The sequence below is a fragment of the Strix uralensis genome, chromosome 4 (genome assembly GCF_047716275.1).
Source record: "Strix uralensis isolate ZFMK-TIS-50842 chromosome 4, bStrUra1, whole genome shotgun sequence".
NCBI classification, from domain to species: Eukaryota; Metazoa; Chordata; class Aves; order Strigiformes; family Strigidae; genus Strix; species Strix uralensis.
In genome coordinates, this window is record NC_133975.1 from 26471420 (window position 1) to 26495888 (window position 24469).

General features: G+C 41.5%; 1 protein-coding gene across 2 annotated transcripts in view; it reads right to left on the bottom strand.

Annotated features, from left to right (window-relative positions):
• Positions 1-13018: 13018 nt before the first annotated feature.
• PDS5A (PDS5 cohesin associated factor A) overlaps positions 13019-24469 on the bottom strand; it is an 86601-nt gene continuing 75150 nt past the window's right edge. Inside the window, exons 30-33 of one of the 2 annotated variants that reach the window (XM_074866021.1) lie at positions 20392-20537; positions 19071-19176; positions 16045-16394; positions 13019-14223 (exon numbers count right to left, since the gene is read on the bottom strand). In XM_074866021.1, coding sequence (XP_074722122.1) covers positions 14220-14223; positions 16045-16394; positions 19071-19176; positions 20392-20537 — 606 coding nt within the window. In that variant the 3' untranslated portion in view covers positions 13019-14219. Of the gene's footprint in view, positions 14224-14243; positions 14956-16044; positions 16395-19070; positions 19177-20391; positions 20538-24469 lie in introns of those variants that run through there. The other variant, XM_074866022.1, reaches the window with a different exon arrangement.

Below are 24469 nucleotides of genomic sequence, written 5' to 3' on the forward strand. Positions count from 1 at the left end.
TGCAATGATGCCAAAGGAAATGAGTTGGTTTGTCTTTCCTTATATTTATTTATTTTTTTAACAAGAAGCTGCTACTGTTCAGCTGGTTTGTTAGGTGAAAACCAGGGACAGTAGAAGACTATGGCAAAATGCCACTTGTGTTAATCTCAAGTTGCTGTCTTTTCTGTTATACAGGCTAAGAACTTCTTGATTACATCAACATCTTTTTTTTACCCTGGTGGTAATTATAAATTGCTGACTACTTTCCCTTGTTCTTCGCTATTTATCAAAAGAAAGACCTTGAAAAATCATTGTTGGGGACATAAAATTTCTCAGTTACGGGCTTCTGAACATGTCTTTTGATAAGATTAGTCTCCTAAGAACAGCAGGCTTTTCCAACGGTATGTAAAGGAATAAATGAAGCCAGGGGAGGGGGGAGGGGGAGAAAAGAGGAAATGATTCTTAGGTGAGCATGGTCACCTCTGAAACAATGTCCTGTTAAGTTTGACTTATTTCCTGAAGTTACCTCATTTTCTTCTCTACTGCAAAACACTTGTCTTCCCCTTTCCCCTTATGTACAGATGTTGGATACTGGTTTTTGCCCTCCATCCATGTGCTTGGTAGCAATGATATCTTGATGCTAGCTCAGGTGCTGGCAGGAGGGAAGCTTCTGAAGTGAGCTGGGAAGGAAATGTGACCCAGCATTAAGGAGACATCCGTGGTCTGAAGTCCCTCTGAATTTTGACATGCAAGTCCTTTATAAGGAATGTTTTTGTATTCTTGGTAATTATCAGAGTTGAATATAGGGATAATGTTGTACGAGGTTAGTTTAACTGCAGCTGGGGCTGAGCCCTAGGAATTTTGCTGTTAGTGTTCAGTTTATCATTGTGAGTTTGTACATACAAAATGGTAGTTCTGTTTTCTGTATGGCTGAACATTGCTATATTCAGGGCCCTGTGCATTCACAGACGTGGAGTTGCCATGCAGTCCACGCCAGCTGCGGACTCAGGCTGCACATTTACCACTTTCTTACAACAAGAACATAAAACGTGGGTACGGTTGCTTTCTACGTACAGATAAGTCCTGTGTTGTCTTCCTCCATCGTGTAAGAAGACGGCTTGAAATAGTAATTTTGATGTCTAAATGGCCGCATTTGTCTAAACAAGGTATTGGTAATGATGCTTACTGATTGCCAGAGCATCAGTCAGATTTCGCTGCTGAACGTTTTAACATGCATCCAGCAAAGTGGTTTATCCCTCGTTTCTTTTGTTGGTGGGGAACAAGAAACTCCTATCTCGTTCAGTTCCTCAAAGAGTAAAGTACAGCTTTGTTCAAAGGTAGAGAAATGCCCTTTCCTGTTGCCAAAAGCCTCCGTTTTCCTATGAGTGCCAAAAGCCCTGACTGTATCCCACCTCCACTCGCCAAATTCACAGCTTCCTCCCGTTGCTTCTGCGAACAAGCTGTGTTCTCAGTGTGACAAACTGGTACATCTTGGAGACAAAAACTTAGGAACATATCCTTCTGGAAAGATGCGGCATTTAGTGCTATTCATCCTGCATATTCCAAACTTTAATTTTTTTTTGTTTAAAAAAGCTTGTCACAGAGTACATGGGGCCTTGACTATAATTGGTTTGGTAGTATTTATCTGAGCAATTAGGTACAAATGGTGTAGGAATATGTCTTGGGGTTTTTTTAATTATCATTGTATTTAATTGTTTTCCAAGTAAATTAGTATAGGAAGACCGACATAAGGAATATAGGATCTTTTGTTGTTGTCGTCTAAAAGGAGGAATTAAATAGCCAGAAAGATGCTTACCTTGTAATGCCAAATCTGCATTATATGGTGTGGGTAACAGAAACATTTAAACTATGCAAATTTAAGCTTAACAGCTGTGAATCAGACTAGGCACTGCAGAGCATATGGATTGCGTATTTAATTGGGGAAGGGAGAAGGGGAGGGGGAAAAAAAGCACAGTTTCAAGCAAGAGTTCTGGTTTACTGCATTGGTCATACACTGTGAAGGTGAAGTGTTCCCTTTTCAGTGCAAGGGGAAACCTAACTGTGTGCATGTCCCTCGTTTCCTTCCTAAATACCAGTAAGAGCTAGCTTAGACTTGGAGGCTTGCCCAAAGGGGGAAATGTTAAATAATTTAGTAGTGAAAGTCAGTTTTACTTAATGTCTGCTGGTGAGCAGATGCAATGAGAAGATGAGGTGTCCTCTCCTGCTATGTTTTGTTGGTAGAGTTGATGAGAAGCATCTCGATGAGTGTGGCCACTGATTGTGATCAGGTGGCTGGTTTTGTATGGGTTTGATGAGCAATTGGCTCAACAATAGATAGCGAAAGCACATTTCATCATACCGTCTGTTGCGTCACAGAACTAAAGCATGAAAGTAAAGATGCTCAGTGGGTGCCTAAAGCTTTTTCTGGGAAGACCATATAGATGTTTTCACCGTTACCATCCTCATTTTCCAGGCACAGCTTTCTCCTATGGCTAGGCAAAGGGGCAGTCGCTTCTTTCTCGATAGTTTTCTGATCTATTCCAAACTATCAGCAAGCCACCTGTTTGTGGTGTTAGTGTCATCAGCTGATTCATCACTGGACTCCCAAGACCAACTGTCCTTAATGTGTTCTGCTTCTTGCTTGGTTATTCCAGCTGCAGTGCTCTGTAGGTAGCAACTCGAATTCAGATTGGTTCTCACTGGACAAACTCTTGCGAATCCTTTGCACTGTACTGTGATGTGATGTTCCTTCTCTGCTGTTACCTGCTTTGTAGGCATCAAAATAGCTAGCCATCGCTTACGGTGCTGAGCCATTCATCGGTAATGTAAGTTAAGATATATGACTCAACAGACGAGGAAATGTACTGTGAAAATGCTGTACTTGTCCATTTTACAATTTGCAGCAACTGCTGGTGCTCTGTTGTGGTGTCTGAAGGAGGCTGCCATCATACGAATGCTGATGTCAACTGTTGAAGAACCCTGCTTTTCACTTTTCCATCCTAAATTCTGACTTTTCTAATTAAAAAAAATTAAAAATTTACAAATAAAAAATATTGCAGGAGGTTGGTTCCTGAGCATCAGACTTCCTGTACAGGAGGAGCGGGTGGGCTGGAATGCAGCATCAGTGGTTTTTTTGTCTTGAAAATAAAAACTACACAAACACTTTTGTACACAAATGATTTTTTAAATAAACACACATTTTAAAAGATGTTGATTTTCACTGGGAATGCTTAACAATAAATGCATGTTTCCCTGAAAACAGTTTTCATTTTATTTCTGGTAATTCAAGTTGTTCTGAGATTACAGGGTATACTGCCTCTGCGTCAGTAACGAGAGAGAAAGGGATGATCATTTTCATGAGGCACATTAAAAATTTTTGAAGAAAATTGTGTAAATATAAACTGTGTATTGAAAGTGTGCAATTTCAACTAGGACTGCCTTGGTTGCTAGCCTAGGAAGATGCGTATGTATACACCACCTCCTCTGTCCTTTCACAGTCTGTGTCTGAAGAAACAAAGTAACACACGGGGGAAAGGTTTTTCTTTGGCTTTTCCAGTACCACTCATGTTCATCTCATTCTTTGTGCATTTTAAACTGTGCAATTCATATAAACTATACTTGGTTCTCAGACAGGGAGGTGACAGCCTGTTGGGCAGTAACACTGCCCTGTTCTTCAGCTGTAGAAGAATCTAGTAGAGATGATGACTAGGAATTTGTTTGCCACCAATACATGCTATTTACTTTTTTTGACATTTGTCAACATTTGTTAAATGGAGTAAAGCAGTTTGAAAGATAGTGTCTGCCTGGCTGAAGCTAGGAGCAGTGAGTTAGTGCTGAAGGTGGTTGTAGTGCCAGCTGCAACCTGTCTTCAGGTCTGTGTTTGTCCCAGGGTGGGTTGTGCAGGTTTCCAGGCAGGCTCTACCAGATGTGGTAGTGCTGCACAGTTCTGTGGTGTTAAAACAGCAGTGTAAGGGGGATTTTTTTGTTTGTTTAGATATATTGTCACCAGGAGCAATGTTGTATGGTGGTACCTCATTAAGAGGGGCAAGGGAGAGGGAGCGCTCCCTAGCCCCTCTGTTGTGGGTGGGGGCTTCTTCTCTTACCCTGCCCATTAATTTAGAAAAATTAAAAAAGATCTATATTCCCCTATTCTTATAGTTTAAGACACTACTATGACACAACTGAGAGCTGCTTTATACTGAAATACTTGCAAAGTTTTCCAACAGCCTTGTCCTTTCTTCCAGCATCCCAAAACTGGAAGCGAGTTCACAGTTGGAATGGACTTTAGTGCTTACTTGCTTGACTCCTCCTGTATTTAATTTTCTGTTTCAATAGATGTAACATGGACATGTTTAGCTCTCAAGCAGGTAACTGATACTGCCAATACAGCAAATCCAGGATTTTAAATTGTTTTAAGGTCAAGTCTGGGTCCGGATCTGGAGCACCCGTGTCTGGTCTAATGTCAAATAAATTACATTGCTTCACTTAGTGGCTGCTTTGTGTTGAAATACATGAAGTCTTTAGGTGGGTTTGTGACAGCCTGGTGTAAAATAAAGGATAACTGACTAGGATGGTGAGGAAAAAATGAGTCTGGTGTTGCTGGGGGAAAAGTGGGAGAGAAGCTGTTTTGTGCTGATGGTATGTGAGCCACCAGACCCTTCAGCAGCCTGAGTCCTTGGTGTACAGCTGCCTTTGCTTGCAAGCGTGGTGTGGGGCAAGGGCTCATGGCCCCCTGCTCTCAGGGCAGGTGGGAAAAGGGACTGTGCACAGCGAGCGCCTTGCCTTCCCTGCCCTTGTCTCTTCCCTTCCTCTGTCTTTCCCAAATTGACTCTTCTCCCAGCCGGCAGTTTAAGAACGTGATGGGTGTTGAGTAGTAAGGCTCCTGCTGATCCTGTTGGAGAGGTTTGGGAAGTTCCCTGCAGCTGAGCCATGTTACTGGATTGTGGGAGCAGCCCTTGCCTGGTTCAGGGCAAAGCCAATTGTCCCCTTTTTAAACATCCACCCACTGCCTCGGTGCAGAGTTGGGTGTGAAGGTGGCTTCCTTGACGCAGGAACATCTCGTTGGTCACAGCCCAAAAAATGATGAGCCAGTTATACTCCAAGGTGGATTTTGGTTCAAAAAGCAGGCCTCGAATCTTGCTGGTCCTATTTCACACTGCAGTCAGGGATAGCCTGACAGATAAGCATCTTTTTTTAACAAAGTGCAGGCACTCAAAATCATGTCATTGCCACAGGTTTAAATTTCCCTGAACGTAAGGCTGAAGAACAACCACCAGACACAGAGTGGGTCCCAGGTGTTCCTGGAAGTGGTGGCCAACACATCTTCATGTTGCTGTGAGCAGCTGTGATGCATATGAGGTGATTTATTGCTGTAGAAGGTTGTTTAAATAATCTGAAGATGTTGGTTCAAATGGAGTGAAAACCCCTCACATTTGTGGCTTTTACTGTTAAAGAGGAAACTGAGAAATGAGTCCTGTGTATGAACGTCCCAGAAGCAGGTGACCTGCTGGGCTGGGGGCAAGGATGGTCTCCCTCTTTTCCTTGGCATGCATGTGCTCCATTATAGCATCTTCCACATTCAAGTCCTTCAATAGTCTGAACCACGTCGAAAATGCCAGGAGGCTCTATTCCACACTTGTCAGGAGAGAGCTATTTGGAATAGACATGTATGAACAAAGTTCACCGAGTCAGATGGTGCCAGTGGGTGGGTGGGTGGGTGGTGGTGGTGGGAAACCCAACCCAAAATGTTCTTGACAACAAAGAGGAAAAGAGTTGTTCTATATATTGTTCATGTGCTGGTCTCACCTGTGAATAGTCCTCATCTGTGAGGAATTCAGCAAGGGGAAGTGCAGAGTCCCACACCTGGGGAGGAACAACCCCAGGCACCAGTACCTGCTGGGGCAGCTGGAAGGCAGCTTGGCAGAAAAGGAGTTGGGACGTGGGGACCTGGACCAAGTTGAACATGAGCCACCAACCTGCCCTTGTGGCAAAGGCAGCAAACGGTATCCGGGGCTGCATTAGGCCAAGTGCTGCCAGCAGGTCCAGGGAGGTGGCCCTGCCCCTCCGCTTGGCACTGGTGCAGCCACAGCCCGAGGGCTGGGTCCAGCGCCCGCGGGCTGGGCTGGGGGGAGCCTGCTGCCAGCCCAGGTGGTCATAGGACCAGGGTGGGGGGGGGCTGTGTTTGTTGGTGTCTCTGCAAAAGAAACAAATAGACACGAAGGGAGCCACATCCCGTAGATATGAAATGACAAAGGCGTCTTGATAGCAAAAAGGTTAAAAGAAACCCCCACAACATTTTGTCTTAAAGATACAGTGTTTTGGAAGGAAAGCAGTTCAATGATGTCAAGTGAAATGAAATTCTGAGACCATCTTGGCCAAACTGTGTGTGCAAGGAGAAGCCGTAAGAGCAGGAATTGTCCCTTGCTCCCCTGGCAGGGGCAATGATTGTCCTCAGTGTGTGGTGCAGTGCCCTGGACAAATGGGGGGGGGGGGGGGGTGGTGGGGGTGGTGGTGCAGGGCAGGAAGGAACTTGGGCACAACAGGGTAAGTGGTCTTTTGGAGGAGGAAGGCATTACCGGGGGTGTTAAGGGATTTCAAGGCTGAAGAGTGATGAAATAACAAATAGACTTGCGCTTTTGAGATCTGAACAAGATGGTGACTCTGTCTTACTAAATTTACTAGGAAGGCCCCTATGCCTGTGATCATAGCTCTGGGGGTGGAGGTGCCCTCAAAATGGCCAAACAGTATCTAATGCCCAATGGTTACATGGGAAAGGGTTGTGTTAGTCAGACACAACATGCTTGCAGAAAGCATGTAAGGAGATGGAGCACCTCCTTGGCCCCACTGCACTGGTGGTACCCATCCCCCTCCCCACAGGCATGCAAAAAGCCTCAGGGAGCAGCAGCCTACAGCCAGCCTGGGGCATGAGGAGGCAAGTGGGTGGATGCAGGGTGTGTGTTCCTCTGTGGCCAGGTCACATACAAGGGACATGATCTCAGGTTGGTATTAATTGGTCAGGAATAAGTTTGGCCTGGAAAGAGGAAAATTTTCCTGGGGCCCATTTCAGCCTCCTGCTCCCCCAAAAAGGGCACCTCTGCATTTCTGCTGCAGGTCAGGTCAGGCTTGTGGCCCCAGCACTAGGTGGAAGTTCAGGAGCAGGGTCTCAACCAGGCGCCCAGCCCTTCAGATGGCCACGATGCTGAGCATGTGCTAAGAGAATGTGAGGCTCAAGGAATAAGCACCCGCCCGTTTTAGCCCGTTGAAAACACGCCGAGGTGCACGGCAGGAGTTGGCTGCTTCTGTGCCCCGAGTCACTTGCAAAGGTGGCACAGGGCTCTTCCTCCGTGGAAGGTGACAAAGCAGGGCACAGCTCCCGGCCCGCCCCGCCCCACATCAGGTGCCATGGCAGGCAGTGCAGGCCCAGACAAGCCCTGAGACGGGGGGCGAGTGCCCGCTAAGATGCAGCTGTAGGTAGGCTGAGCCTGGCACCTACGCACTAGACGTCCCTGCGGCGCCGCTCTTGGCAGTCCACAGCAGTCCCACCATTTCAGCTCTGCTACTCCCAAAAGCTTCTGCCATGTGTGCAACCACTTGGACATTAAGGAAGATGCTGCCAGCCTGGACTGTAATAAAATAAATATACTGTTTTAATTATTTTTTAAAGTAGGTCAAAGCTCCATTATCTTACTTAGAAGGATTTTGGTTGAAGGAGATTATATATAAAAGCCCTTGTGTTATTCCCACATGCCATCCTTACTGGATCCAAGCATCACCGACATGTTGAACTTGGTGTTAGGAACCCGTCGTGGAAAAAAAGAACCCAGGAAGAAAAAATGAGAGGGAAAAGCTCCTGCCACAACTTTGTATATGGAAGACCAAGCTCAAGTAATGCTCGATGGAAACGATCAATCATCATCATTTTAGAGGACTCAGAGCCAAATACTCAAATAAAAAAAAATCAACCACCCATTTCTCTAGAGATGTACCTCCATGCACAACTTTAGGTGTCTTCACTGAGAAGAGCCTGGCTCCACTTGTTTACGCTCTCCCATTTGGGTATTTATACACATTGATATGCTCTGATGGATGATCTTATCAGGAAGAGGTCTTTGAAACTTGGACAGCCAGAGAGATGACCATGTCTATCTCATGGTCAACACATCAGGACTGTAAATGCCACCACGATCTGATATGTACAGTCTGTGAGGGTTTGGTGTTTCACACACCTGTGGAAACCTGAAAGGATTAAAAAGGCAGACTACTTTTGGGTGGGGGAATGCTGGATCTCCTGTGATAGCTTGTAATAGTCCAGATGTCCAGAAAATTTCCCTAAAGTATTTAGAGATTTGGCCATTCAGTGCATGCTGACAGACTCTCAGGCAGCTCCCAAGGTGACTATGTGTGGGTCATAGACCGGGTGACATTACGCTAACATACAGGTTACCAGAGCCAGAATCTGCACGATAGGTGCACTGTGAGAAACAACTCCCCGCTTGACAAAGGGAGCAAGTGCTGAATTAGGGAAGACACCTACTCAGAACATGGAGAGTTCTTGTGGGAAAAGCAGGGTTTAAGATGTTGTTACTAAAGCTGAGCCTGGTAAACTGTGAATGCACCCCCTCAGAAGCATTAGAAATTAATCATGGCACAGAGTCCTCTTTCTCCCCAAATCCTTTTATGCTAGAAGCCAGATTCTGGCTGTTGCAACTATGCCATGCCAAGGTAAGAAATCGGATTATCGTCTATGAAGTTTCTAGAGCACGCAGTGATAACTCACCCGCTTTACAGCAATCAGACCCAACACCAAAGCAACTCAGCCATAATCACCCATCATCTCTTGCTTCAGAAGCTTTGATGTATGAGGGTCAACATACATCAATCTCCACTTCCAGGGCAATGACAGGAGAATTCAACACCTGAACTTAAGGAGCAAAACATGTATTTCTTGTTCTGGAGCGTGGCCGCCCTGCAGCGTTATAAACACACAACTGAGCTCTTGTGGCTGTTGAAATAACGAGTTGTCTTGTGGGAGGAGGACACTCAGTGTACGCAAAGGTGTTTGGTCATGCTTCTTGCCTCAGCTGACATGCTGCTGAGACTACACTGCTGCCAGCATGACTTCAGTGAGTTACAAATTAGGTCGGATAACCTCTGTGCTCCCACTGAAAACCAGACATGGCTCCCAGTGGCTGTCCCTCCTCCTCGAGTAACACAGGACGCAGCTGTGCTGCCCATCCACGTTGCCCATGGATGTCTCAGCTCTGACCATGGACCTAGCTGCGCAGTTGGTGATGAATCCACCAGGTTCAAAGTTGAATGGCTTCTTAGAATCATAGAATCGTTTTTTGCCAAAGCTAAAGGGGTCACCACAAGTCCTGACTCTTCCTCCTGTTGGCTCGCAACACCCAGCCATTGCGCAGTCAGACAGTTCCCTGATAAAAGCTTGTCATGAGTTTTGCTAAGCAGAAACAGAGAGAAGATGGTCAGAAAGGCCTTTCCATCAGGTTAGCAGGAGGACTTCTTCCAGGGCAATGGTACAATGACTGCATGCTGCCTGCTGCAGGCAGTAATTCCAGTAACTCTTCAAGAGCAGTTTGTGTCAAACACCTGTGAATGACACCAGGGCTCCAAGGAACATGCTCACATTGTCCTTAGGCATGTGTGATGCCAGCTGAGCTCAGGTGCAATGCTGCTCCTACCAATTACTAGAGTAAGCATGGCTGCTGCTTCGGCTTCTGTAGTCCAAGGGAGGGGGAGGTCATCTCAACAGGAACAAGCCTGAACCAGCATTCTGTGGTCCCACTCGTTTCTTTACAAGCAACTGCAAATGCCAAAAACTTGCTTGTTTCCTTTCAGACTGCAAAAAATGAGGCTGGGAACTTGCCTTGAGTGACAGATGTTCCTACTCTGAATTTGAAGTATTCTAGCGAGGCAGATATGTGAAAGTAGTCATCCTGTGGGTCACCACAGTGACTTGGTGCTAAGGCATCTCGGATGGGAGCCGTGGGACCGGCCACCAGAAGATCACAGAGTGCGAGACTGAAGGGAGAAACTGGTCGCTCACCTTTCATCTCTCATATGGTAGAACTGCAGGAGTAAAAAGTTTTGGATCCACTCTCCTAACCCAGGCTGGGCAGCAGGGAAGGGAAAGGCTGTCAGTCACCATCTGCTTCCGTACCAGGACCTCAGAGTTCTGCTCCTGAGGAAGTCCAGTCGTTTGCTGCCTTCCCGGAACCAAGGCAAATGTATCCAGGGAATGTCGGACTTATAAACTCTTTAAGGAATGGAAGATGCTGTCGGTCTTTGAAGTTTAGAAGTGTTTTATCTTACTATTTGAGCTTCCCTCTGACCATTTGAGTACCTGGGGTACTCATTGGCAGGATGATTCCCTCCTTGTCAGAAATTTAAGCCGGGGAAGGCTTCGAGGGACATATCAAGTGCTGCTGTACAGAAGGCCTTTGCTAATTGCTGTTTAACACCTTGCTATTCCCTATGCAAACCTGTTCCTGCAACCAAGACACAATTCCTTGGCCTGAGACCAGCTGCTCTGTGACTAATGCTTGGTTATCAGCTACGCACACCTGCAGCCTGGCTGGCAAGTAGACTTCATAGTCCAGCGTCTTTAGTTTGGACTGTTTCCTTGGGCACCGATTTGGGACTTGATTTCTGTGCACAAACCAACCTGTTACTGCTGATAAAGATAATAATGGAGCACACACATGCAAGTGAACTAGGATGCACGTGGATGATTTCTTAAAGAAGCAAATTTTCTGTGTATTGCGTGTTTGGTGATCCCAAATCTTTTGGATCTTTAGAGGGAGATAGTTCAGCTGTGACAGCCCCATCAGTTAACATGAAACTCAAGAGCCAGTCTGATGTTGAGCTTGGCCCAACAATGTGTGCTAAGTATCTAACGGCTTGAAGTACATTTTAGATAAGTATTTGTTATTTAGCAGTTCTAAAACTTAAAGGCTTGTCAGCATGTGCAGAAAAGATTCGTAATGCACATTATTTTTCCTGTTTAAGATTGCTCTAGAAAACATTATTGTCTAAAACAACTATTCAGATTTAATTTCATTGAGTGGTAGAGGTTTAATTTAGTATGTTATGAAGTATGTTCTGAGAACAGCCTTCCTGTCTTACTGTTATGAAAGCTGTGCAGTCCAGGCATCAGAGGACACAAAGAAACAAATAAATGTATGTCCGCTAAGAAACAAAGCCACACTTTTATGAAGATGGGAACTTAAAGATGATGAGAACTTCGCTCTAACTATGTAACTGAATGTGAAACCTCAGCACCTTTAAATCCTACATGGGATAAAAGCCATAAAGACCGGGTTGTATCGGGCTTCCTTTTATTCTTTATCACACATTAACATGTGAAAAACTCTGAGCATCAGTTTTCTTATTACAATGAGAGAATCCCCATTCTTATGTAAAATATTAAAACTCATATATGGCCAACTACAAAACCCCCAACTCCTTCTTTGGAATAATTTGCCTTCAATTCCATAGCTTTACACTGATTTCTCTTTAACAGATTTTATTTTTAAAGCATCAGAAGAAGCAATGCATAAATTATGTATGTGTAAAAATTATGCCTGTACTTCCCTGTATTTGTTATAAAGGCTGATGGTTCCAACTACTTGCCATCACAAGCAAGAGTGCTGTAATGACCCCTGGCCTCTGGGGATACTGTTCTTACAGAAAGATGTCCATCTAAACTGTACCATGGGGCTCTCAGGACTCTGGCAAGGGAAGAGTGGGGGACAGGCAGAGAAATTCTGTATGTAGCCTTGTCTGGGGCAAGTTCTGAAAAGAAACCGGTGGGCAACCAGCAGACCTTTCCTATAGTTTGTATGCTGCACTTTTGCTCAGCTAATTATGCCCAGCATAATTCACTGCACTACCTATTTTCTTTGACTATACTGATAATCAACATACAGAAGTAACTCAAATGTCCCCTTAAAGAAAACAGAAGAAAGAAACTCTACATAACTCTTTACAAAAACAACTGAAAACCCTGCTGAGCATGACACTGAACCTCCAGAAAGCCCTTCTAACCTAATTTATCCTATGATGATTTCTTGAGTAACTTGACATTTGAACTGATTAAAAACTGACCAAAAAAAGAGAAAAACCCCAACAATTATCCACTTCACAAAAATCAAAACTTCTGGAAACAATTCTCAATATTTGCAAGACTTGTCAAGTCCAGATTTCAAATCATTGTTAGAGGCACACCACTAGGTACCAGAGCTCATTTCTAAAAGAGATTTTCTTTTTTGGGTAGCACCTAAAAACTTCTGAGAAAACCATTTCAAATTGGTTTAAACCAAAATACTGTTAACTTCTGCATGAGGGAACTATTTGACCAGAACAATAAAAAGAAACTGCATTATGATCAGCAAATCCATCTTGTGAAATTATTTCAGTTTTAGAAATCAAACCCCTGATGGATGTGTAATTAAATGCTTTTAAAATCTCCCCGTCTCCCTCTGTCAAAAGCATTTCAAATCCTTCAAGTCAAAGCAACGCAAATTGCTTTAGAAAAAGAGTTGCATACGCTGCTTTCTGAAGAGAGTTTGATTTTCTCTGTTACAGAGGAAAAATAACTGTAACACCAGTTAAACACTTGGTAAGAGAGACTTAGTCATTCTTTCACAGCACACAACTGCACCCTACTCATTTTAGGAGAGCAAGTAATCCTTAACTAATGTCAACAGTATCCAGCTCTTCTACACCGAATCAGGGGATTTCAAACAATTTGCAGCAGAGAAATGGGGAACTGAGGCATGGGGAAACAAAGTGAACTGGTTCATGGTCACCCTGCAGACCAACCCCCTTCTTCCCATACAACTTTACAAGACAAAGCACTGTAACGTCACCTAAAACTCCCCTATCTTTTGAACTATGTGATTGTCTGCATTACAATTTCTTTGCTCAATACAGTATTTCTATGAACATCCAAGACCATGCACAGATATAGCAAGTAGTTTTCTGTGAAAGAAAATGAAAAAAAATTAAAAAGACTGCCACATGACACCTAGAAGCGTTTATTTTATGCAACAAACTTAAATATGATCATGTGTACATAAAAGTGTACACTGTATCTATGCTGAACAATGCCAGGAAACATAATATTGATGCAACAATCTTCTAAAATAAACATTAAAAAATGAGCCTGGACAGGAAGACAAAATGCAAAACAGACTTACTTCCAATCAGCACAATGCTTAAAATTGAGAGCAATCCTAAACATTTCCAACTTTCCTTACAAAGCTGCCAAAGTCCAACTATTTTTAAAAATTGATTTTTTTTTTCTTTACATCAATAATAAAAATCTGGTGACAAACATTATAAAATCAAATGCTGGACTGTCTTTACTCCTTTAAAATTTAGAATATTCCAACAGAACTGCAGGAGTAAAAACACTTAAAAGTGATATATGTTTTTATAAAACAAACATCAATATGTACATTTATTGCAAATTATATTAAACTAAAATGGAGGGAAAATTAAAAAATGAAATGTCTACTTGCGAATTAATAATAATTTTAAGTGATTACTTTCCCACTCTGATAAAAATCAGAAAGCAACATTTATAAAATTGCCACCACATGACTTTTCATAGCAGGGAACTGAAATCTGTACATCTTATTTTTGCAGAAAAGTAGGCAGGCAGAAAGAATTATACATAAAACAGTCTTCAAAAGTAAAGCAAAAAAATTTTTTTGTGATTTTTTTTTTTCCTATAGTCTTGTTTAAAATCCATTCAGTAGACTTCTACTTTTTCTGTGAAACATGGGAATACCTGGCTCTAGAATCATGAATTTTCAATGTCAGTGTAAGGACCTCCTCTGACTTCCTTTAAAAAAAAATGCAGCATGAAAATTAATGGTGTAAATACACTTTTAAACTCCAGAATGCAGGAACTGGAACCAAGTGTTAAGCAATTTGCTTAATTATTGACTTTTCATAAAAAAAGTCTCTGGGGAAATAAGTACAGATGCTTTTAGCCTCTTTCTCAAGAGTTTCTGCTTTACATTTCCATTGAGAAGGATTAATTTTCATGTGAAAGGGAAGCATAGTTTTCCTTCTGGTTTCAGAGCTGAAAGCTGTGAGTTTTGAAGTAATTTCAGTTCCTGTACAGGAAATTTCTGAATCCTAGTTTTTGCAGAAGCTTGGAGCATGCCTTTAATTTGGCCTTCATTTCCTCCCTTTTCGAGCAAGTTTTCTTTTTACCTTTTTGAGGGGAGAAAAGGAAATAAAAATTAATCATAAGGACATGGAAAGTACAATTGATTCTGAATTAAAATCCTACCTATATTGTTTACATTTTAGCTTTTACACTCTTTATACTGTTTCTTCCAACTCCATCTTGTATCTTCTCAACGATTACATAATTAATTGAATATAACTGAATTTCCTTACTGTATAGCACAACTTCTTGATAAACTTGGAAATACACAAGTTGAATAATAATAATTCCATAACTGAGTAATGTTTTTTTGGCATAAACAGAAATACATTTATCCACAGCTTTCAGTGGAATCAGAGAATAAGAATGATAACTTGCTCTAAATAACTGTATTTAATTACCCAGGTTTATAAAAATAGCCTGTCTTACTTAAGAACACGCACTACTTCAAATGTTTTTCAAGTATTTACAGTAACTTGTACATGTCTACTTAAAAGCAAAAAAACCTGTCAGACACAGCTATTTTTACATATATTTTTCTAGAAGACAAATTGCTTTGATTCCTTACGGTATATGCTACAATAAAAAAAACAGAGAATTGTCCTATATAAGATGCCTGCTACACCTTAAGGAAGCCTCCCTCTGCTATCTCTGCATCCTCAGTATCTTCCTGGCTGCTCCCACAGGCCTTAAAAAGATCCATTGCATTTTGGGAATATTCTGGACTTGAGTCTATCTCCAACAGTGAATCTCCATCACTTCCAAGCACCTGGCTTCTGAAAAACGTTAACAACGTTTTGGTATTTTTCCAAGAAACACTGAGGTATTACATATTTTAAAGAAGCTATCTGACACAGGTGGCTTATTAAAGACTATGGATAGTGCAAAGTGTTATGAAGACTTAAAGAAATTTGATGTATAAAACAAGCATTGCAAGGCAGTACACAAATATTATTCTCTTGAAAGACTGAACAATTTGCTAGTGTATGAACCTTGCTGTGAGAGGAAAAGGTAATTCTTTTTGACTGAGGTTCTCTGCAATTTACGAAAATCTCTAGAAAGAAACCATTCCAATGATTCTTTCTTCCTTTAGATTCACTTGTGATTTCTTCCAGCACACTGGTTTGCTGACTTTATCTGACTGCTCTACAACTTTGGATACTTTTCCATTAAAATTATTATTGTATCAGATTCAGCTAAACAAATTTCTCGGTGTTTATGCATATCTGTGGTTTGTTTATATTGGAAATCAAATCAACACATTTAAACATTAGAGTATATAAATATGTATTATCATCCAAGAGCTGGTTTGTAGTTTACACAGTTCCAAATTCTGCTTTTGATTTACTTAAAACATGTATTAAAATATTGTCCATATTAAACAAGCACAGACCCTAAATATCAGAAAATAACTACAGGTAGAATTACAATCTGTCCTCTTCATTAAAGATGGTCAGTTTTCAAGCCTTTGTTATCAATGAACTGAAGCAGTGCAGAGCACCTGAATTCCTGCGTACCTGGCATTAATGAAACACCCTCTGAAACACCCTCAACTCTTAGTTATTTTACATAGCAATGCTGTAAAGTGGAAACCAGAATGCAACAGACAAAAAGTAAAATTTGGTGAAAACAGGTTAGATTATCCTGTTCTGACCAAACAAATTCATGTCTCCAGTTCCAGCTGCCCTGGTACTTTGAAAAACAGAGCACAACACAATGTATGTTGGACCATGGTGTTTATAAATCATTATGGTTTAGCTGTGTCCTTTAACTATGCTAGATTTGTTGTAATTGTAAATTCAGGGTTTATCTTGAGACAAAAGGCCCACCCCACCCAGGTATTTTATTTATTTATTTATTTTTACCTTTGTAGATCAATTTGTCTCTGTGCTGCTGCTGGCTTTTTTGCTGTGTCTTGCTGTTTTGGTGCTTTGGCATTACCTGCCTCTAAACTCCCTGGACTTTCTTGACTGACTGCTGCCCTTTTCCTTCCCCTGACAGGTGGTTTATTTGTCTCCTCATTTTTTGCAGTGGTACCCTGAGGTTCAGGTTTGGCTGGACGCCCTCTCCTGGTTTTTGCTGCGAGTGATGGTCCTGTTTCATCTACATTTTTTTCTTCCGGTTTTTGAATATTCTCAGTTCCAGATGCTGTTGCTGTTCTTTTTTTCCCACGTTCAGTGCTGTTTCCTTGTGTAGCCTGATCAGAATTAATCTCCTGGAAAGTAAAAATCAAGAATGTGAAGGAAAAAAAGATTCTCAAAGGCAAACTCAATTTGTTACCTCCCTCTGACAGAAACATGAGTTTATAAACCAGTAAGTGTTCTTATAAAAACACTTCACATGGTCTCAGACCCAGTAAAAAGTTGTACTAAATGGGATTTCGGACATAAACCTTGCAAAAAGATTTTCTACACTGTGTGTAATGTTAATACCTGCACGCAATGTATCTTTTAGTTGCTTGAAAGTGAGATTACAGCAAGACTAATAATCTCAGCCCCTCCCATGACGGTTCTTCTGGACAAACTCCTTTTACTGCCTCTTTGCCAACTGACAGGAGAGAACTCAGAAGCAAGAGTAACAATTCTGGTGCAGCAAATGATATTTACTTCAGTATGTGCAAATTTTGAGACCAACCTTCAGTAAAGGTGCAGATTAATAAAGCCCTAAATACCAGTAAAAGGAAAAACCCAAGGCTTGCAGGGAATAAAGGGAGTAGGACCTAGTCATAAATGAAACTTGCTGTCTTTGTTAATTCTTTGGCTGAATAGGTATGGTCTACACACACATTTTTCTCAATACCCCGAACAAGGTAATAGAAGTGATTAAATTTCATGAAACAGTGTCTGTATATGTCAAACAGAAAGAGGGGTGGCACTGCAGGTCTCTACACTGGAAAGTATTCAAATGGAAACAAAGAGGAAGCAACTGGATGCTAGACCTTCATTTGAACACTGGCTTCCAAAATGGTTAGGAGGAGGGGCAGAGAAAAGGGTACTGAAGAAGTATGACTTAGCAATTTCAAACAAACCAGTTAAGGCCACTCACTATTACAAGTTCTGTGTCTGAACCAAGGCCTTTTTTTGTTAAATTTTCTACCATTATTTCTTAAATGTTTAAGAAAGTCAGGCAGTCTCTGTAACCGTTACTACTGTTTTAGCAGCTTCCTAGCATTCCTAAGAACTTTACAGCTAACCACTCTTTAAAAATTTCAACTACAGCGAGGTTTCAAGAACCTAGAAAGCATTTTTGAAGATTTCATAAATGCTTTGCCTAACTTATCTAACTTTTCAGAATAATCCTATTTTGGGGAAAAATAACCAAAAAAGGAACCATACGTTGAAATTTGGGAAAGATTTTTTTCTTCTTCATTAGCTCACAGGTGTGACTATCATGTAAATGTTATTTTAAAAGACTAAGAAAAAAACCTAACTTTTCTATGTGATAATACAAATCCAAAACACCTGCTTATTACTCCGATTTCTTCTAATCAAAAAAAGACTGAGTAGATATCTAACTTCTTAAAACGCATACAGCATGGACCATCTATGTATCCTACATTATTACAAAAATTTATTTTGATTTTCAAATCATAGAATCATCTAGGTTGGAAGTGACTTCTGGAAATCACTTGTCAAACCTTCTGTTGAAATCATGGCCTCAGGGGTTATCCAGGGCCCTTGACAAGTCAAGCTGTCAACAGTGACATTCCACCTCTTTTCTGGGCAACCTATTCCAGTGTTTAATTTTCCTCACAATGTAGATTTTATTTTTTTTTTGCTTCCATCCAGATGGAATTTCCCCTGAAGCAAGGCTTGTAGCCTTCTGTCCTATCACCACGCAGCCTTGAGAAGAAAGAACTTCTATCTACTCCATAAAAACCTTTTAGATATTGAAAGACTGATTAGATCCCCCCAACACTTCTCTTCTCTAGGCTGAACAAACCCAACACTTTTAACCTTTCTTCATACGACAACTTCTCTAAGCCTTTATCATCTTGGTTGCCCTCTGCAAAGCTCTTTCTGTTTTTTCAATATCTGTGTTGAACTGGAGAGGACACAGTATTCTGGAAACAGTATTCCAGGTGTGACCTGATGAACGCCAGATAGGGTGGGATGATTACATCCCTCAATCTGCTGGCTACACTCTTGCTGATGCAGCCCAGGACCCAGCTTGCCCTCACTGCTGCCAAGACACACTCCTGACTCATGTTCCAGTGGTTGTCCACTGCGATGGTCCCCCAGGTCCTTCTCAGCTAGTCTACACCTCAGCCAGGCAGATCCCAGCATGTTGTACTGCTGCTTGAGTTTAATCTATCCACGTTTACCTTTGTTAAATGTCATGCAATTGTATGCTTTACAAGTTAAAAAATCATTATGATTTAGGCACGATCATCCCTCTCTAATGAAAGGGGAGGAAAGCACTAATTCTGTGAAAAACCCTCAAAGTTTAAATAATATTTTAGTTATGACACAATCCAGAAGCTAGATGTTTATTTCATGCTAGAGAAGGACTTGAAATTTTCCTAGCAGTATCTTCAGTTAAAGCTACAGGTGTCAACTTTCACTCTGAATCACAGCCTTACTGTTATTTATACTGGAAAACACAGAATAAAGGTGGGAATCACTGGGAATTTTCAAAAAAAAGAACGAAGTCCTTTCCAATTTGCCTGTGATATTTTTGAGCACATGAGGTCTATTAATTATTCTGGATAAAATAAATAGCCGTTTTGAAAATAAGGGGTCTCCTATTGGGCTAGGAAAGTGACAGAACTACATGGAATTCAATTGGACATTACCAGTTCTTCAGAGACTACCTGCAGTGATGTGTACTGAACAAACCCCCCATGCCAAGCTAATTACAGAGATACAGTCCATAAAATCCCCAGACATACCTTGTTTTTCACAGGTTCTGTCTTTGCTGGTGTGACTGAAATAATCCTCACGGGATTTTCATCATTTTCACTGACCCCAGTTTCTGATATGTCTGAACTTTGTTCCCTGGTAGCATAATTGAAGACAAAGTAAAACGAAAATATACAGAACAAAAGAACAAAAATGTTTGCAGTTATTTAAAAAAAAAAAAAAAAAAAAAAAAATCAATGCAGACAGGCTGAATTAGTTTAAAAAGAGTTGAATTTGCCCAAGTCCACACTTACATTTTCCTTCCCAGAACTGGGAAAGGTCTGAAAGGGATTGGCTAGTTACTGAGCCAAATTCCTTATCACAGACACAGTGCCACATAATTCGTTTTGCAATCTTAAAACCAATGCTCTATACGAGGCTGTGTTCTTTTTCCAGATAGAAAAAGCTAATACTGGCAAAGGTAGTGAAGAAAAATAAAGACCAGCAATGCTCAAACTTCAAGTTAATTTACACAAACATACAATAGTTTTAAAAACAAGAGAGTTAAAAAAAATAGTCAAGATTATTACAGCATATATCATGCACACTTACAGATCAAATTCTGAACTGAGTTATACTTCCCTTTGGCCATGTGAAATGCAGCAACTAGAACCGACTTCCTCTACTTTCCATAGCCCTTTATCTTAGCCAGTTAATCAACTCCAAACCAAATTAAACCATCTTAAAATTTGAAAGTGTAAACTGTTTCACCAGCTTTATGACAAATTTAAAAATTCTGGATTCACATAAAAATAACACTTACTAGAAGAAAGACTGAATATTACAATCATATGTTGCATCTTTTCACTGAGATCCTGGTCCTCTTCAGCAAGCTTTTTTAAATTGTTCTGAATCTTAAATAGGTCAGAATATTTCACGTACATCAAAAATGTTTCTTAGTTACCAATCAGGATTAATCCTAATTTATACATCAAAAATGTGTGAGTTGCAAAATCTTTTTAATTATAGCTGGTCTCTTCAATTAATATATTTTCTCATGTAAAAATATTATTAATATTAACCACCAAAATTTCAGTCAGCATAGTGTCTCTTCTGTTGTATTATATGTAATTACAAGCAGGCCACACCTAAACACTGTATTGAATTTTTGCCTACTAAAAAAACCCCAAAACAAAAAACGAAGCTGGAGATTTTACCTATAGACAACTATTGTATTTTTTAAAACTGGAAACAATAAAGACACTCTTCAAACACATAGGCGCACACACACCAGATCATCTCTTGTCCTAAAATATGCAAGTACACTGGAGAACATGAAGAGCTGATGAAAGAAGTTTCAAACTCCTGTACCTTGATCTGTTTCCTGCAGAAGAGCTCAGCTCAGAGTTTACACTGATATTGCTTCCAGTCTCTGATCCTGTAGTTCTAATATATGGTCTCCTTCCAGTCGCAGATAATGGTTTGTTTACTGTACCTAATACACCAGTTGGTTTTGGCTAGAAAAAGATGTTTAAATCTTAAAAAATGAAAACTTCAGATACATAATTAATTTTTAAAATATTTTCTTATTTTAAAATACTTTTTCTGGATTAACAGTCTCAATCACGATGCCATCAGTTTAGAGCTACAGACCTCATCTTTTCTTAAAAACCACTGTCTATCCTACTTTTATTTCTTACAATTTAACAGCACCTCAGCAACTGCCTTGGTCTCTCTCGTACTTTGAAGGGATAGGAGCTGGATAAGTCTCAACAAAAGCCAGAATGTTAGGTAATATTAGAGGACTAAAAGGATGTGGCAATATCCTTTCAGTCTCAACATGGTTGAGAGCCTCTGGGTAAGGATGAAAGGGAAAGCAAGTAAAGTGGATGTGGTTGTGGGAATCTACTATCAACCACCTAGCCAGGACAACACTGATGAATTATTCTACAAGGAATTAAGGGAGATCTCTAGACCAACTGCCCTTGTTACGGGCAATTTTAATTTCTCAGACATCAACTGGGAGTATCACACAACAGAGACAAACAGGTCCAGAAATTGCTGCAATGTGCTGAAGATAACTTCTTGGTGCAGGTACTAAGGGAGCCGACTAGGAAAGGTGCCCTCCTTGTTGTTTGCAAACAGAGGGACTTGTGGGTGAACTGCTGTCTGTCTTGGTCACAGTGAGCACAAAGTAGTTCAGTTTCAAATTGCTGGCAATAGGAGAAAAACTGCCAGGAAAACTTTGACCCTGGATGTGGGAAGAGCAGACTTAGAGCTGCTGAAGAAGCTAGTTAGTAAGGTCCCCTGGGAATCTGCTTTTGAAGATATTGGGGTCCATGAATGCTGGTCACTTTTTAAGACCCATCTCTTAAAAGTAGAGGAGCAGGCAATCCAAAATCAAGCAAGTGGGGCAGAAGACCAGCTGGGCTGAGCAGGGATCTTCTAGAACTTAAGCAGAAAAGGAAAGTGTATGGACTTTGGAAGCAAAGACAGGAGGCATGGAAGGACTACAGAGGTGCTGTTTGCCCCTGTAGGGAGAAAATTCGTGCAGCCAAAGCTTAACTAGAGTTCAAGCCGGCCAGCACTGTGAAGGACACAAAAAGGGCTTTTAAAAATATGCTAATAGCAAAAGGATAACATTAGGCCATAACTTGACAAGATCAGTCACCTCACAAATAGCAGGTGACAAAATGGAGACATTTAATGCCTTCTTCACCTCTGTCTTCAACAATGATGATGGGCCCTGGGACCCCAGAGCCCTGCGTTGGAAGACAAAGACTGGGGACATGATAAACTCCCAGTCGACCCTGAACTTGTTTGAGACTTGCTGATCCAGATGGATACGCACAAATCTATGGAGTCCGACAAGATGCATCCCAGGGTACTGACAGCTGGCCAATGTCATTGTGGGACACCTCTGTATTACTTTTCAATGGTCTTGGGAGTCTGGAGAGGTCCCAGTCAACTGGAAGCTGGAAAATGTTGTCCCAGTTTTCAAGAAGGGTAAGAAGGAAGAATTACAGAACTGTCAGTCTCACTTCAGTGCCTGGTAAAATGGTGAAGAAGTTTATTCTGGGATTTATTGAAAAACACTGAAGAGACAATGCAGTCATTGGTCATAGGCAGCACAGGTTCATGAGGGAGAAGTCCTGTTTAACCAACTTAGTATTTCCTTTTATGACAAGGTCACCCACCTAGTTGACCAAGGGAAGCCAGTAGTTGTGGTGGTTTTGGGTTTCAGCAAAGCTTTTGATACTGTCTCTCAAAGCATCGTTCTGGATAAACTGTCCAGCACACAGCTGAGCAAGTCCACTGTATCCTGGATGAGCAATTGGCTGACAGGTCAGGCTCAAAGGGTTAGAGTAAATGGGGTTACATCAGCCTGTCAGCCAGTCACCAGTGGGGTTCTCCAGGGCTCAATTTTAGGGCCAGTGCTCTTTATTGTTTTTATAAATGATCTAGATGCAGGAGTCAAATGTGCATTAAATAAGTTTGACAATGATACTAAACTAGGAGGAGCTGTGGACTACCTCAAGGGTAGAGAAACCTTACAGAGAGATCTGGATAGACTAGAGAGCTGGACAATCACCAACCATACGAAATTTAACAAGAGCAAGTGCCTGATTCTCTATCTGGGATGGGGTGATCCTGGTTATACATACAAATTGGGGGATGAGAGGCTGAAGAGCAGCCCCATGGAAAGAGATCTGGGGGTTTGGGTCGATGGCAAGTTTAATACGAGTCAACAGTGTGCCCTCACAGCCAAAAGGGCCAACCACGTCCTGGGGTGCATCAAGGACAGCATAGCTAGCTGGTTGAGGGAGGTCATTGTCCCAGTCTACACTGCACTGGTGTGGCCCCCACTCCGAGTACTGTGTGCAGTTTTGGGCGCCTCAATGTAAGGATGACAAACTATTAGAGCATTTCCAGAGGAGGGCAGCCAAGATGGTGAAAGGCCTTGAGGGCAAGACTTATGAGGAGCAGCTGAGGTCACGTGGTTTTTTCAGCTTGGAGAAGAGGCTGAGGGGTGACCTAATCGCAGTCTACAACTTCCTCAAGGGCAGCAATGGAGGGAGAAGTGCTGATCTCCTCTCTCTAGTGACCAATGACAGGACACAAGGAAATGGTATGAAGCTGTGTCAGGGGAAGTTCAGATGGGACATTAGGAAAAAGTTCTTCACTGACAGGGTGGTTGCTTACTGGAACAGCCTCCCAGGTCACGGCACCAAGCCTGTCAGAGTTCAAGGAGCATCTGGATCATGCTCTTAGTCACATGGTTTAGTTTTAGGTAGTCCTGTGAGGAGTAGGGAGTTGGACTTGATGACCCTTATGAGCCCCTTCCAACTCAAGATACTCTATGATTCTAACTTTACTTTTGCAAAGCAAAGCATCCCTGGGAAAGGCTTTCCAAAACGTAATGCAAAATTAAGTTCGCTACAACAGTAGGAAATGTGTATGCTTTTACTATACAGAAAGCTAGTGTGAAAATATTTAACACCATCTATCTACTTTGGGGTTCTCTGATACAGCGATGGTATTTTGGATCTTGCTGTGGCTGGTGTCTGTTGACCAATTTGGTCAGGTTGGGTAGGCAGCAGGAAGTTTTTTATTTTGTCTCTGGAGAGGAGTCAAGGAATTTTTCATAACTGGCATGTCACATTCTTCATGTAATTTTACATTTCCTCAGAGACCAAGTTAATTTATTAAGACACGCCCTCAAGAAAAAATAATTCCCATGTGTGGAAATTATGAGGGAGCAGGCAGGACAGAGATACCACAGAAGCTGGAAAACACTTGGCTAGGAAAAAAAGCACCGTTCTCTGTAGAAATGGCCTGTTACTGAGCACATGTTCAGTAGCTGCATCATCCTAGTGCTAATACTGCACAACATTTACTTAAACATATTATTCTTACAATATTTTATTTGCTCAATTTACTGAGTATTTTATAAAAGTAGGAAGCGTTTGGCACAGCTAATAGGACAGAAAAATCTTTAAGAGAGAAAAGAAAGTGTTTCTGCACAACCAACAGGTTGCAAATTCCTGGCACCTACTGCCATGAGAGGTTGTAAAGGTAGAGCATCAGGAGGTTCAAAACCAGAGCAGGCAAATTTGGAACAAGTACACAAACAGATATCAAAATCAGCAGGCACAGATGCAGTGTCTAGCATCCTGTTATAAAAATGATGAATGCTGGAGGAATAAGAAGGGGAATGTACTGCAGAAAGTGGCTCGACTTGCACGCTCTCCCTAGTCATGTTGTATCGGTCCTTCTGGAAGAACAATACCAGGCCAAAAAAGGACTGCTGGTCTGAGTCAGTGGGGTATCCTTACACATCTGTGTCTTCTGAAATGAAGTAGGCAGAAAAAGCAGCATGTGTTTGTGTATTCTATTAGAGCATGGAATAAATGTTTGTTTTCCCAGAACATTGAAAATTACCTAAATA